The sequence below is a fragment of the Dromaius novaehollandiae genome, chromosome 3, assembly GCF_036370855.1.
Source record: "Dromaius novaehollandiae isolate bDroNov1 chromosome 3, bDroNov1.hap1, whole genome shotgun sequence".
Lineage (NCBI taxonomy): Eukaryota > Metazoa > Chordata > Aves > Casuariiformes > Dromaiidae > Dromaius > Dromaius novaehollandiae.
In genome coordinates, this window is record NC_088100.1 from 71,376,417 (window position 1) to 71,392,618 (window position 16,202).

Here is a 16,202-nt window from a genome sequence, read left to right on the forward strand (position 1 = left end):
AAGGGGCAGCGCCCCGGCGGCGAGGCCCGGCTCCCGCGGCCCCAGGGGCGCGGGAAGCTGGGGCTAGCGCCGGGCTGGGGAGAGCCGGGGAAAGGGAGCGGCGGGAGGCGGCAGCGGAGCCCTGGGCTTCGTCGGTGCGGCCCGCGCTCGGCGCCGCGGGAGGGGGAAGGGAGGGGAGGGAGGGGGCTGGGTGGCTGCTGCTGCTGCTGCTGCCGCCACAGCTCTCGCCGCCTCCCCTCCCCCCCGGCGGGGGCTCCTCGCTGCAGCCTCTGTGCTCCGCTCTCGGTCATGTGACCCTAACGTAACCGGACAGGAAAAGCCGCCGCCGCCGCCGCCGCGCTGACTCCGTTGTTGCTGCTGCTGCTGGGCGCGGAGACGGCGGCGGCCCGCGCGGCACCAGGCGCCTCGGCGGCCCGCGCCCCCCCAGGTGAGCACCGGCCGCGCGGCGCTCCGCGGGGGCTCCCGGCGCCGCCCGCACGTGTGCCGAGCCCCGCCGCACCGAGCCGGCCGCGGCCCGGGCTGAGGCGGCGGCGGGCGGGCGCGGGGGCGCGGCGGGGCCTGCTCGGCCCTACCTCCTCATTGTGTGCGGGAGGAACGGGCCCGGCCGGGCCGCGGGGTCCTGCCGCGCCGGAGCGGGCCGAGAGGGGCGAGGGGGAGCGGCGGCCGCGCCTGGCGCCGCTGGGACTGCCTGGCCTCCTGACAAACCCCCGCCGGGCCGGGCCGGGCGGCTCCATCCGGGACACAGCCCGGGGGGGAGGGGGGATGGGCCCGCGCCGAGGGGAGGGGAGGGAGGGGGGCAGGGCCCGCGCCGTGGGAGGGAGGGAGGGAGGGGGCTGGTCTCCCGCCGCCGCGCGCCGGGCTGGGCTCGGCCGGTTGGGGCCCGCTCGCACGCGCTCCCGCCCGCCCGCAGCGGGGCCGCCCCCCCACCCCCTCCGGCGGCATCCGGCGCAGGGAAGGGCGGGGTAGGAGGGAGCCGCGCGGAGCGGGAGGGGGCGGCCCCGTCTGTCTCTCCTCAGAAGGCTGGGCGGCCCTGGCGGCAGCGGCAGTCGCGGCGGTTCCCGTCTCGCGCGCCCTGGCGGCTCCGCTCGCGCTGCGTCTCGCGCCGTCTCCGTCCGTCCGTGCGCGCGTGGCGTGCGCGGGGGGGGCCGCGAGGGGGCGGGCGGAGAGCGGGGAGGAGGGGCGGGGCGCAGCCAGTGAGAGCGGCGCGCGGCCACCCAGCCTTCCGCCCCGGTGGCCAATGGGAAGGCGCCGCCACCTGTGCCACAGAGGCCGGGCGTGACTGCGGAGGGCGGGCGGGAGGCCCCGCCCCCCGCCGCGCGCTACGGCGCGGGGGGAGGCGGGCGCGAGCGGGGGAGCGGGCGCCGCGCTCCTCTTTCCTCCGGCGCGCGCGCGGCCCCTTTGTGGCGCGGGACCGCGCGAGGCTGCGCCGAGCGGCCGTTGAGGGCCGGGGCCGGCGTCTGCGTCTGCGCGGCCGGCGGCCGGGCGCCGTGTGGGTCCTCGCAGCCCCGGTAAGGCTGCAGCGCTGACCTGCGCGGAGCTGCGGGACTAGAAAGATTGGAGGTTTTTTTTTTTTTGACCTTTTTCTTTTTTCCTCACCTCCTTGCTGTCCAGCAGCACCGTCGGTGTCGCGGGGAGCTTTCCAGCGCGGTGTATTTCCATGCTTCGTGTCACGGGGGGGCTCCGCGGGCTGTGCGCAGGTCGGGCGGTTTGCGGGCGGCCCCCGCCGCTGCTGCCGGCCGGAGGCGCTGCCCCGTGGGCACCGCCCCGTGGGCACCGCGGCGCTGGCGCTGCGCAGCAGTAAACTGAAAAGACCGTGGAAGCTTTGCCGGGAGATGTAGGATCTTTCTAAGGTGTTTAAAGATCAATCAAGAACTGTTATGCTTTGGCTTAACAGAGCTAAGCAGCAGTGTCCTGTCAAAATTGCTAGTTTCCCATGAGCAACCTGCTGCTGGTCTTTGCTCTCTACTTTACTTTCTAATCATTCATAATGAGTCTTCAACCCCCTTTTTTTTCTTTTCTTTTATGATGTGATGTCATATTCCTTTTTAGTATCTCATTTGGCTTGAGCTTACCATTTTTCACTTTATGGTCTCAGCAATAAACATCTGTTTTCTGAAAGGATACAGTGTAGTGTGGTTTTTCATATGCAGTTAAGCGTATTATGTAATTACAAAAGCTGTGATAAAGCTGAAGCAAGGTAACCTATCAAGGCTACACTGCCAACCATATAATAGTAGGACTGTTTGCATACTAGACACAAGAAATATTTTACACAGTTGTTGAATCAGTCAACATTAAAATACAGCCATGCCACTGTTAATCACATAATTTTTATTAGCCAGTGGTATAATTCTTTAACATATGCATACCTATATAAAAGAGGGACTAAGTTATTTCCTTACTCTTTCCCTCCTCTGTGTAATTTTCTTAAAATTCTTTTAGTGACTTCAGTTCAAAGCATTTAAATATACTTTAAATATACACAAAAATTTAGTGTTGTACATACATACAGACACCATATCATTTTGTGAAAAGGTTGATTTAGGTGTCTGATGATGGGTAGCAGCTTCCCAACTGCCACAAAGGCTGTTGTTTAGGCAAGGGTGGAACTATAAACTACCCAAACTTAGGGTGATAAGCCAGAAAGGCATACTAGGTATTGAAGTTCCCTCACCTCAATGGTCTGTTCTGCCTGATAAGTTTTCCTGTCTAAGTACAAACCAGACTCAGCACTGATCAATAAAGAAAGTGTGGCATGCACAGAATAATCTCAAAGATATAAAAATATCTGGGAAGTTTTCCATAAGATTGTGAAGTATACCTGTATGGAACATTCTGTAGGATTCAATATCAGTGAACATTTTTTTTGTTGCTGCCGACAGAGCAAGTATTCTACTTTAGAGGGAAGGGGAGGATTTCAGCATATTGTTTGTAGAAACATAATTATCCAGACACTAATTGGGAGAGGAGGGGATGGACCTGAACAGAGTTGGAACATGATTTTTTTTTCTTATTAATTGCCATAATTGTAAGAAAAAAACAGTCTGTATGTCAAATTATGTTTCTTCCTTTGCCCCTGACTCAAATGAGTTCCGATTTCCTGTGAATATGAAGGAAAGTATTTGGTCAGCCTGGTTATTGGTTTTAATACTGGGACATTCTTTCATTCTCCACAAGTAGAAATACTTCTTTCTCCTATGACTAAATATATTAGCCTATATGAAATACACCTTTACTCTCCTTCCCAAAAAGCCACACTCCTACCATATAAAAGAAACAAGCAGTTTTGTACTTTACCTAAAATGTCACTTACTATTAAACTTTGAAAAAACAAAACTTTTTATAAATCCACCACTTTTGATCCACTTATCCTGCTTTCACCTTCTTTTTCTTTTCTGCTTATAGGTCATGTGCATTGTTCTGGGCATAAGGTGTCCAGTTTTTTGTGACTTCTCATGCTGCTTTATAGACATGTACAGACCTACATTACTTCATATTTTTGCTTTTTATGGCCAAAGCTCTGTTTGTTCTTCTCAAGTGTATTACCACCTGTTGATTTTAATATTCATATATTCATCCATTCAGCCATATGCCACTGTCCTAATGTGTTTCCCTGGCCATTTTTTCCCCAAAGTTAGAAATTCTTACTTCCAAGCCTACCCCCAAACTCTTGAGAGAAGTTTGTAGCTCTTGTTCTTCTGCAATGGTCTTCTAACAGCTGCCACAAGGAAGTGCTCTGAGGATGTCTGACTGCTGTAGCCCTGATTTAGGCTGGCTTAGGTTGGTGCAGAATTTCGCTTTTCTTTATCCTAACTTGCTCTGATATCCAGGAATGGAGGGAGCAGGGCCTATTGCCCCACAAGGTTCTAGATTTGATAGACAAGCATAAGCACCCTGGCATACAGGGTCCTTATAAGATGCTATTGTAGCCGATCTCAGTAAATAAATAAATGGGTGAAAAGATTGGCCTCTCCTTTTCTGATAGTCCAGTAGTTAGAGGGCTTGCCAATGCCTTGAATGAATTTATGTTTTCACTCGGGAAGATTCAAATATATACCTAGTATTTACCAGGAGAGGGCTGTAACCATCAGGAAAGCTTAACTGTTTAATGTTGGGCTTTGGATTCAGCTGGATGGACATCTAACATTTACATATGAAGTAGCTAAAGACACTGAAAATTCAGATAAAAAGTATCTAAATTATCTTTTACTGGGTCCTACCCTTTCTTGTCTCTCCTACACACATAGGTAAAAGTGACTGAAATCATAAGGGAGTTTTATTTTTATTAATTGAACAGAGACAAGTGAATTGATTAAGTTGGTAGCCAAAATACTTCAATCTTCCCTTTGAAAATATTTATTTTTATTTATTAATTAGTAGTTTTTACTACTTATTAATCTTTCTTCCCTTTGCTTAGCTATTTATTTTGCTGTATCTATGTTCCTCCCCATTCCTTTTCAGAACTCTCTATTCCTGGCTCTGCTTTGCTGTTTAAGCCTTTGTGAATCACATTGTCTCTCATGAAACAGAGATACTTGCCTATATGTAAAATATCGTTTATGTAGTAGCTTGGGATTAAGAGGTGTTACTAAAGCATTACATGCAGATATTAGAGGAAGATGCCTGTTAAGACAGATCTACTGTTACATCTGTACATCTACTGTTAAGTTTTACATGAAAGTCATTTGCTTTTCAGAGTGTAAAAAATGGATTTGGCCAACCATGGACTTATTCTGCTGCAGCAGCTAAATGCTCAGAGAGAGTTTGGTTTCCTATGTGACTGCACAGTTGCTATTGGTGATGTCTACTTCAAGGCACACAAATCTGTCCTTGCTTCTTTCTCCAACTACTTTAAGATGTTGTTTGTTCATCAAACCAGGTAACTATAAAAACGTTAACTGTTAAAATGTTGCTCAGTTAGTTAAGGTAAGAAGGTCTAGCAACATTTTGAAACCTTCTGAAACGTTCTTTTTGCTTCTTGCTGCGACATATAATGAATCTGGAATCTGTTCCTACTTGCAAACTGGAAACTCAGTAAAAAGTGTTAAAAGTTGAACTGTGATTCGTTAGCAATAATCTTATAAGTTAGCAAATGTTCTTTATCTTTCAAAAGCATAGAATGCCTAGAATTGAATATTTAAGGGATCCTGTCTTTTCACTGTTGCACTTTTTTTTTTTTCCTCCACTTACTATCCTCTGCCCAGTCTTGGCACTATTCCTGACATTTCCATAACATTATATACAACCCAGTAAGTATTTGCTAAAAGATTTGGAGAAATGAACATGTAAAAGATGATAACCTGTTTTGTTTCATTTTTTTAAGTTTACCAAAGTAGGTTAAATAATTAAGTATTATATAGTGGGGGAAATAAGGGAATTTTTGGTTTGGTTTGGTTTGGGGTTTTTTTGCAGACAGCCTAACATAGCAGGCAGGGAAAAGATAAAGAAAACAACTGTTTTGAAGATTTTTTTGTTCTTTTTTTCACAATTATTTGAACTTGCTCAAAAAGTTTTTATTAAGTGAGCAGATGCTAAGAATTCTTAGCCAAAAGTAAAAGTCAAGGTCAAAGGCACATTTGCACTTCTGAGGCAGGTCTGCAGGCAGATCTGTAAGTCCTGATGCTCTGTCAAGAGCATATAATCATCTCTGGAGGACAGCATTGCAAAAGTTTACATTTGAATAGTATATCTTGAGTTCAAAAGCAGTCAGAGGGATAGCTCAAGAAGGATGCACCTCATTTAAGAAATGAATGAATTGACTATAATTTCCTCCTCAGCTTAGTAGCCTACTATGGTTAGAGCATTTAGACAGCAGTGTGGGGTCATGTCTGTTCCTGGATTTCTGTCTTTTATTTAGTCTTTGTTTAATGTAAGAGCTACAAATAACTCCAAAAAAAGCAGTTAGAATCCCAGATTCTCTCATGTCGGCTAAATGCCCTAAACAGGACATTCCCGATTTTCTTTCCTGTTCCGTGAATCTTGCCTTTCTTTCTACACAAAGATTAGGCTTCAGTGGAGGAGTGGTGGGTGTTTCAATCCAGAGTATCCTAAAGCCTGATGGATAGGGCATGCTCCCAATAGGAGGATGGTGTTTCTTTGAATTCTCTTAGGCTGAAGGGGGCATTACAGCCCAAGTGTCTCACTTAGTTGCGTGCTCTAACCAAGAGGCTGTTACGCTGACTGAGCATACCACTGGTGCTACCTTGTCTTCCTCCCTGTTCAAGGAAAGAAGCTACTGTTCTGCTTTCAGATGAGTCTGACTTTCGTGCGTTAGATGTGCTCAGACTATGTCTGTTGTATCAGATCCTTAGGGAATTCACATGCTTTCCTGCATGGTTTCTGGATCGTAATACTGTTTAGACAAGGTGATACTGAACATTTGCAAAACTGTAACTGCAAACACTAGTGAGACATAGAAGCCGATGGGGCAAGTGCCAAACTAATTTTAGGTGTTTTCAGAGCTAAGAGCTGAGAAAAGTTTAATGGATCGTGAATTTAGATTCACTAAAAGGTTGTAATTTAGCTACAGACATGTTTAAATCCAACAAAAAAAGGGCAAAATATCATCACAATTTGCAAAATATATTAATATGTGACAACAATTCTATAACATTCTATAACATACAGCAATTCAAAAAGTTATAGATTGCAATGGGACAGCTTTATCTTTCAAGCCAGTTACTTTCCTCCGGAAGACAAAATGTCATCTTTAAAGTAGCCAATAAGATTAGCTCTTTTATGTCAGAACACTTCTCTACTGATGGAGTATACCCTCTCTTTTTAAGTGACACTAACCATTGCTGGAATTGACGCTTAGTAGAAACTTCAGAGTGCAATATATATGTGATAATGGTTTTCCCATCATTACTGAGAATGACAAATACCACTTTATATCCCCGATAAGAATGTGTTAACATATTACAGGCTGATCAGCAACTGCTAGTATCCTATTCTCGCTACTAGAGTGGGGATATTTCATTAAGCAAACATATTTATTACAGATTCTGTCTTTTGGATTTAAGTCATGTGTCTGATTTTTATTAATGCTTTAATAACCTAGATCTGGTTAAAAAGCTTTTTCTTATCTCTTATTGATAATTTTGTTTCACATTTCAGTGAATGTGTCCGTTTGAAAGCAACTGACATACAGCCAGATATCTTCAGTTATCTCTTGCATTTGATGTACACTGGGAAGATGGCACCGCAACTCATTGACCCAGTTCGACTAGAACAAGGAATAAAGTTTCTGCATGCATATCCACTAATTCAAGAGGCCAGCCTTGCAAGTCAGGGAACTTTTTCCCACCCAGATCAAGTTTTTCCATTGGCATCTTCATTATATGGCATTCAGATTGCAGATCACCAGATAAGACATCCCACTAAGGTTACATCAGCAACTGACAAACTCGGGCGAGAACCAAGGCCACAGACTTCACGGATGAACCAGGAACAGGTTTCCGAGGGCTCACAGCTCTCGCAGCTAGCTACAACTCTGCCACAAGTGACCCGGACAAATATGACCACTTCTGACACATTGCCATCATCTTTATCTCCAGAACTGGTATCTGCAGCTGGCAATAATTCACCCACAGGAGAAGAAGCTAACATGGAAGCATCTTCTTCAGATGAACAGCCTGCTTCACTCACGATAGCACACGTCAAGCCAAGCATTATGAAAAGGAATGGAAGCTTCCCAAAATACTATGCCTGCCACCTCTGTGGCCGCCGGTTCAATTTGCGAAGTAGTTTGCGTGAGCACCTCCAGATCCACACAGGAGTTCCCTTCACCTCTTCCCAGCAGGGAGAAAGTAACATTTCTTTGTCTCTCTGTAACAACACAGCTGAAAAAGATGCCATGGAAGTGCCTGAAGCTGGAATGATTAGTGACAGCGAGCTGCAGCAGATCTCAGACTCCCCAATAATTGATGGGCAGCAGCAATCAGAGACACCACCCCCCTCAGATATTGCAGACATAGACAACTTGGAGCAGGCAGATCAAGAGAGGGAAGTAAAAAGACGGAAATATGAATGTTCCATTTGTGGTCGCAAATTTATTCAGAAAAGCCACTGGAGGGAGCACATGTACATACACACTGGCAAACCTTTTAAGTGCAGCACTTGTGACAAAAGCTTTTGTAGGGCTAACCAGGCTGCCAGACATGTGTGCCTAAACCAGAGCATGGACACGTACACAATGGTGGACAAACAGACTCTGGAGCTCTGTACTTTTGAGGAAGGCAGTCAAATGGACAACATGCTAGTACAGACCAACAAGCCCTACAAATGTAACTTGTGTGACAAAACGTTTTCAACTCCCAATGAAGTAGTTAAACATTCGTGCCAAAATCAAAACTCTGTCTTTACACTAGAAGAAGATCGCTCCATTTTGCTAGGTAGTGGGGACACAGAAGCCACAGAGACTGATAACTCAGTGTTAGCCTCCATCAAAAAGGAGCAGGAAGCAGTGTTGTTGGACTGAATGTGAAACCTATATCAATTTTTTAAAGTTTCTTTATTCATTTTTATTAAATCAATTTTTTCCTCCCCTCTCTTACCTCACTTTTCCCCTGCCATCTTTTCCACCATCCTCCTTCCCACCCTTTGTCTTCAGCAACCAGAACTGTACTGGCACATTAGGAAATTGGACTTTGCCTCTCCCACCAAAACAAACAAAAAGCTCTTGCATCAAACCACAACATAATTGATTTTAATACAAAGGAACGTGTGAAAAATAATCCAGCTAACTATGTTGATAGTATTAGTTAATCTAAATTTAATAGATTTTAAACAAAGTTTAGGTTACTTAAAAGCATATTTAGATACAATGATGAGTGTAATGAGAAACGGAATATAAGTTTGGTGAGCAAAGAACATATATATTAGTTTCCCTGGTAAAAGGCATTTTGAGAAGATCTGGCAAATCAAACTCCACATGCAAGGTAATCGAGATTATAACTTAAAAAGAAAATGCAGGATTTTTCTCAGTGAGTCCAAGAACCTATTCATTGAGTAGAAAAGAGCTGAGGGTGTTGACGTCTTTTTTGCCTAAAGTTTTCCTTCAAGTATGCCTTTAGGTATCTGTTTCAGGTAGCATCATTGATTCAAGCAAAGTAGTTACTTAGTCAAATTTTGACTCAAGTAGCTGTAATAATAATGTGATGGCAATCTTTATATATATATAAAAATACTGTATATGTATAAAGATTTATATATATATAGAAAGTGTTTGTGTGTATATTTGGTACAGGTAAATAAATGCACACATCCTTTTTAAGCAACTGGCCATCTGCTTTCAGATTCAGCCCAAAAAGTCTTTTAGTTGTTTGACGGAACTAGTCATTCCACAGATTATTTTTAACCAAATTTAAAATGTCCTGAGCTGTGTGCATTTTTATTGGCCTGTTGAAAAGAAGCTGATATGGTAAGTGTTGTCACCCAAGATACAAAGGGAACTAGAGAAGTGACATACTGGTGAGCCCTGTAACACCATTAGTGCAGCACACGCATGTGGTGTTAGCATAGTTTTGAGCCATTCTGGATGAAAGGAGAGAGGAGAAACTTTATTGCCTTACTCAGGCAAGGAATGCCCATGATTTCATTTGGTCTAATTGCATGAGTTAAGATGAGGACAAAACAGTACAGAGACCTACTAGCAACAGGGGATCATGGTTGTTTGAAAGTGAATCTGTAGTCTTGAACTGGCAAATTTTGCTCTTTGAGAGTGCCATTATTTTCAAAGCCAAGACAAAGTCTGCAAAAACTGAAAGGATGAATTCTGTAGTTTTAGTTACTGCTGATGATAGCACTGCATCTTTGTGTTTAAAATCAAGTTGTTGATTCTTACTATTTTATATAAATACCCGGAATTTTTTCCAGTAGCCTCAAACCCTAAACTGACAGCAGCAATGAAGCCCACCAAACAATTCCTGGGCCAACAAAGGCTGAAGCAGACAGAATAAGTGCCCCATCATAAATGGAGACAGTGTGTGTTTTGGGGGGAGGGGTGGGAGAGGGCAAGTCACAAACCACAGCCCTACTCTGTGTATACGTTTAAACTGAATATCATCTTTTTGTGTATAGTTAAGTTCTCAGATTTGTAAGTTTTTATACATCATTTCATTGAATAAAAACTGAATTAAATGGGATGTGATTTATTGAGTTGAAGGTGAAAGATTATTGAATTTTGATCCTTCTAAGGGAACTCTGACTGAATTCGTTTAAAAGCCAAGCAGTCTATTCTGTATATCAGAGTAAAACCTCCTTCATATATGAACAAATAGCTTACTAAAGCCTAAAACAGTGGATTTATCACTACACATTTTTCCAGTTTATTATAAGATAATAATTATTGTAAAGTTTACTATAAGTGCTGTTAAGTTGATTATCTGTATTGTATTAGAGTAATAGATTTAAAATCAATTGATTTTACTTCGAAGTATAAGTGTTTTGAGGTAAAAAAAATTATTTTAGTGTTGCCCATTTTAAACCTTTTTTAGGATCTTCTTCTATCAATGTAATTTCTCTAAATATGTTCTTATTTCATCTCACTAAGTCTGAAATGCATGCAGAGCAAGGGGGAAAAAATCGTTCCTTGTTCAGGGTATGGTCGAGGTTTTGGAGTTGCTGTGGTTCAGGGGATAGACATAAGTTCATTTCTAAAATGACTACAGCTGCTAAAGGTGTTGTCACCTCAGCTATTAGTTACTGTTTAGTCAGATGATATTTTAAGAACTCCAGGTGTGCTCCTATGCTCCTGGCTTAACTCTCCAGGTGGCTGGTTATATCGGAGGTGTGCATGTAGCCACACTGGTTTTTATCTTATTCCTGCTCTCGCCTCTTCTTCTCCCCTTTTTGGAGAACGTGTTTGCTCAGTTACATGTGGAGTGGGCTCAGTGAACTGATTCCACTGAGGAGTCACCAGTCTGAAAAAAATGCTGTTTTTCAGTCAAATCAGTTCCCTGTTTTAGCACTGCTGAGGGTTACACATGACTTATCGGTTGTGTGAGGGCAGGAATGAGCAGGCAGGAGGATCACCGAAGCCAATGTTGGTGCTGAAGACATCCACGGCAAAGAAGGGGGAAGCGGTAAGTCCCACTCGGGCAGGTCCCTCCTCTGGTGGGTGGTGGGACCTCCAAACTCACTGGCACAAAAAGGAAGTGCTGTGTAGGGCAGGAAACAAGCAGCCAGGAGCAGAGGTGGGTTATGGCAGCACTGCTGCTGCAAGAAATGTGAAATTGCAGGCTCAACAGAGATACCCTCACCTGTTAAAATTCATTCTTAAGAAATAACACTGTCCAGAAAAGAAACAAATAATTTCACAATAGAGATTATTTTGATATGTGTTCAGCTATTATAATAGTTTATTTTAAATACACTTTACTGTCTGATGCACAGTGATGTTTAAGTCATCGTCTCTCACTGCTTGGGAAGTCTTGTTCCTCCATGATGAATTAGGAACATTCCAGAAGGCAGGATCACTATATTTTGGTAAAAAATAGTTTTCAGGTTATTAGAGCTGCGCCAAGAATTTGGGTATTATATCATTATAGCACAACTATAGTTTTTTTCAAGCTGCTTTGTTAAATTCTATCTGAATTAGTAATTACAGTCAGACAAAACTTCAAGTTTTATCTTTAAACTTCTAACCCAGAAGGCTATGACTGAGCTATTCACTCAGTCTGCTCACCTGGTGAAGTTGAGAATATTCTATAAAAATTTAAAAAAGACAGGTGTGCAGGATCTGTTGAATAATCTGAGTGAAATAGGCCATCGTTCAAGTCTGGAATTTATCCCCAATACGTTTCCAAAGGAAACACATTAACTTCAAAGTTAATTTCCTTGGCGTGTTACTTAATAAGATACCTCTGCCTTGACCTCAGAAGTACTAGGCACCTCCAAATGCAGGTGTATTTCGTCAATAGAAAGAACAGATGTTTATCATTTCTGAAAGCTGCGATAGCAATCCACTACAAAAGAAAAAGTATTTTTTGTCAACTTTGTATTAAATATCTTTTTGTTCATTAGTCTGATAATCATTCTGCTTCTTCATGGGGAGAATTTATTAGGAGACGTTAGTGTTACAAATATTGAATATTTTAAGCTGTGTTCGTGTTTACACTGTAGGGTCTTAAGCTGCTGTCTTGATTTCTAGAAAATCTGCTTTCCAGCTCCTCAGCTCCAAATCACATAAAATAATAGGTTTAGTCACAAAAAAGTAAATTTCTTTGTATTAGCTTTAAATAACTTCTTTGACATTGCAAAATCTTTTAAAATTAACTAAAGCAATCTGAAACACAGCTAAACAATTGCAGGTACTGGGATGTCCTGTGGCATCACAATTGCAATGCTTTTCCCAATTTGCTTAACAGCAGGATGTTACCTTTTTAGGTATTGCTGCCTTTTTGGAGAGTAATATCTTTTAGTTATCTTCAACACAAGCTATTGAAGACCAACATTATCCATTATTAATTCAGCTAAAGTATGTTTATGTGATTGTTTTAGCACACCTTTTAATCTTCAAAAAGCAAATTCAATTAAAGAGGAACTCATTTTGAAGTAAGTTGGAGTTCTGTCACCTACTCTGTTACTTATTGCTTCATTAAAGGCAACAATGTTTCCATAGAGCAAGATACTTCATAGCTGTGTATGATGAGGGGTATTTAGGCTACTTAAAGAAAACAAATTCCATTTAACATGCCTATTTCAACAGTATGGTGATTCAGGCTGTCTGTTTAAAAAAAGCAGTTTTGTCCTACCCTTAGGCAGCATGCTTCCATTGTAGTTTTGTTCATTAATTTTTGATTGTAAACATGCCTGTTGTCCCTGGACTATGGAATCCCAGTCATACCAAGACCAGAACAAAATGCAGACAGAAATAAGTCTTTTGCAGCCTGCCTCATCACTGTATTTTTGCCAGATGATCTATGATCATTTCTAGAAGTGACAGAAACTTGCTGTCCTTATATATGGGCTTCTGTCAAGTCTGCTATTAAAAAGAACATAACTTTATGGAACTTAGCCAAAACCACCAAACTCCCTTCCTTAGTCACATAGACTTGCTGCCATACAAGGTGAAAAATGTTCTCAGTTCCTCAAGATTTTCAGTCAAGTACCTGTAGAAGCATTATCTTAATGGCTTCTTTCTTTCCCTTTTTATGCCACTCCTCGGCTAACTCTAGTCATTTTTCTATTTGTTGTACTAGAAAATAAAATATGAAAGTGGCAATGTTCCACGTTAGTATAACCTCAAGAGGTAACAAACTTTATTACTCGTTGGTGTAGTAGTTTTTCTTATTAGCTGAAGCATTCTTCCTAGATCATGCTGGATTTCCACAGAGCTTGCACTGTTCCTAATTTGTAGATTTGTACTGATTGCAAATGCTCTGTACCCCCAGTTTGCAGTCAGTGGTAGCAGAGAGGGAGGTAGTACCGAAAAGGTCGACTTGGAAAGAACTGGTCTCTGTCCAAGCAGAAAACTCAGGACACCAACTAGGTTGATGCCACATCACTGCAGAGGCAGGACTAGCCTAGGAGCTGTTCTGATGACAGATCTATGTTGCTCTGATCCTGCATTGTGGCTCTGCTGCATCTTGGATTTAACAGCAAGAGTACTTGGTGTCATAAGTGAAGAGAACCACTACATTGCAGTTCTGTCTCATTCAGAGTCCTTGCTTTTATAAACAAGGTTTAGCTGATGAACTTGGTTGCAGGGGGAAAATGTACCTAAACCCCTGCACCTGCAGACTTGGTGCTAGGTAATACTAAGTTTAATTTCTTTGGCAAGCTTAAAAAAACCTGCTAAATACTGTTCCAGACACTCGCAACAGTGAAAGACAAAAGTGTCTATTAGTCATGTGTGCCGGGACGCACAACACTAGAGGTTTGAAGATGCCGAGAGCTTGCTGGACATCTGCGAGGTATTCAACCAGGCAGTTACTACCATCTGTGCCATACTAACTGCAACCAGGACAGAAGACGAGCAGAAGTTGCACTAGGTCAGCTATATCACGCCCTATGAAGACTCTCATTTGTGAAGCAATAAGCAAATGCTTTTGCAGTAACACATTTTGGCAGGTTTGTGTTCACATGCAGTATTTTGCTTTTCTCTGGAGTCAGTAAAGCTAGACATCTCTTTTACAACCCAGAAGTTTCACATCTTTTGGTTGAGGCAGAACAAATATATTCTCTAATATTTCTCCAGTGCACTTTGTGCATCAGTGCAAAGCTCAGAGCCATGGCTGTGACTCCTTCCCCCTTATGGTGGGGAAGTTCTGTGTTTGTAACACAAATTTCTGACATTTAGTCTTACAGTCTTGATAGAATCAACCAACTGCTCTCAAGTGCTATATGTTAGGATTGCTCAGTTTTCACTTGCAGGTTATTTATGATCCATTAAAAAAAAAAAAGTGTTTGGAAACTTCTCACAAGCAAAAATAAAGCCCACATACTCATATGTTCTTATGCAATTAGTAGAGAGAAATCAGTCCTGCTAGCAAGTGTAGTCAGGACCCTGTTCTGGGCTACTGTCACAGCCTCCAGAAAAGCACATTAGCTTGTTCGCATAGACAACTATGAAACAGAATGATTAAGATAAATTCTGTATCATTGTGCAATTTCAACAGTTGAGGAGCATTCCTATAAGCTATCTAGAAGGGAAGGTCACAGGATACACTGGCATGAGTCTCAGTAAATGTGACTACTCCTTTCCAAAGAGGGCAGGAAAGGTATGGCATGAAGAACATTTTGTCTGTCTTCTTACCTGAAGTCTCACATGCAGTGATTATTAAGATTATTAAATAGTATTTTAAGTTGTTTTTTTAAAAAAAAGATACTAAGGTCCTAGTAGAGGACTGAAATTGGGCAGGATGGTCTCCAGTAGGAGTCTCCTTGCACATACCTAGTGTAGTCTTTGGAAAAAGTGCTGATTCTAAAGCCTTTCCATTTCTGTTGGACCTAGGACTAATTCTCAGGCAAAATAGAGGGAACCTAATATGCATTACCTAATTGGGAAAACTGACCAGCAGAGCTCTTACAGATGACATCGATGAAAGCAATTCCCACACAGATCACTGTGAAAACCTTTTGGTGAAACTGCACTGAAAAAGAGTAGTTTGGAATCTTTTCTATTAAGACATGTTTTCTAAGAGTAGGAATATAACAAAAAATTATTATAGAGCAGCTATAATAACTGAAGTTTATGTCCAACTTTTTTGGGGAGAGTAAATTCCTTATGCAAAAAACAGCTCCTACGTATTGGCATTGACTTTTGACTCCCTTACTTACTAGATTTAAGGTCTTAAATGACAGTAGTCTTGCTGATAAATAATTAACATACTCATATACAGTATTTTAAAAATACTATAAATTACTGAAAAAGGGATAGGGAAAAAAAGGAAATGTATTTTCCCTACACCTTGCTATCTTTTACAGTGAAAAAATTCTGAATCAGCCAATCCTTCAGCAGTCAGGACAAGACCCTCTGCTTCTGTGCCCTGTCCTCAGCATCTTGGTGAGCACACTTCAGCATATGGACAGTCCTTGGGAAGGATGTGGATGACTATCAGGTTATACATTTTTATAGATATATACACACACACACACACACACGCTCACACATATTCTCATATGGAAACAGATGTTCTTCAGGGTGAGACAGAGCCCTTCCCCTCTTTGAAGAGCTGCACTAAGGGTTGCTAAAGCCACTACTTGCAACTGGAACTGCTGAATGAGGGCACCTGGTTTCCTAAATGCCAAGATGTGTCACTATGCTCCTTGAAAATGTTTTGACTAGGACATCCTAAGCCCGATTCAGAAGAGCAGTACAAGAAGGGGATGTGAACCTCTAGCAGGTGATTTGTGTCCCCCAGGCTCTCGGTCGGCACTGCTCCCAGGAGAAAGAGTGACAAGCCAAAGAGCTGGTGACAGAGAAGCTGTACGGGGAGGAAATACTGCTGCTTCCCCTGCACGACCCAACAGAGGCAGAAGGCTGAGGGGAAGCAGGTCCAGCCCTGGCTGCCTCCAAGCTTGTCGAGCAATGCTGGGATGACACTCAGCACACTTTTTGGGCTCCAGAGTCACAGACTGCACAGGGTCCTTCCTCAACCGTAGGTGGATGAGAAAGGGAATTTTCATTTGAGGTAAAGCACTTTCTTCAGGCTGCCAACACCCTGGGGCAGCTCTTGCTTCCTCTCTGGCTTGCCTTC

At 43.1% G+C, this 16,202-nt stretch overlaps 1 protein-coding gene across 2 annotated transcripts; it reads left to right on the forward strand.

Annotated features, from left to right (window-relative positions):
• Nucleotides 1–172: 172 nt before the first annotated feature.
• ZBTB2 (zinc finger and BTB domain containing 2) lies at nucleotides 173–10,150 on the forward strand. Of its 2 annotated transcripts, XM_026122227.2 has the most exons (3): nucleotides 173–427; nucleotides 4,697–4,879; nucleotides 7,117–10,150. In XM_026122227.2, the coding sequence occupies exons 2-3, from the start codon at nucleotides 4,707–4,709 to the stop codon at nucleotides 8,477–8,479; spliced, it is 1,536 nt and encodes a 511-aa protein (XP_025978012.1). In that variant the 5' UTR covers nucleotides 173–427; nucleotides 4,697–4,706; the 3' UTR covers nucleotides 8,480–10,150. The 2 variants fall into 2 exon arrangements, with proteins under 2 accessions (XP_025978012.1, XP_064365209.1); XM_064509139.1 differs by lacking the exon at nucleotides 4,697–4,879 and having other exon boundaries at nucleotides 175–427.
• The last annotated feature ends 6,052 nt before the right edge of the window (nucleotides 10,151–16,202 follow it).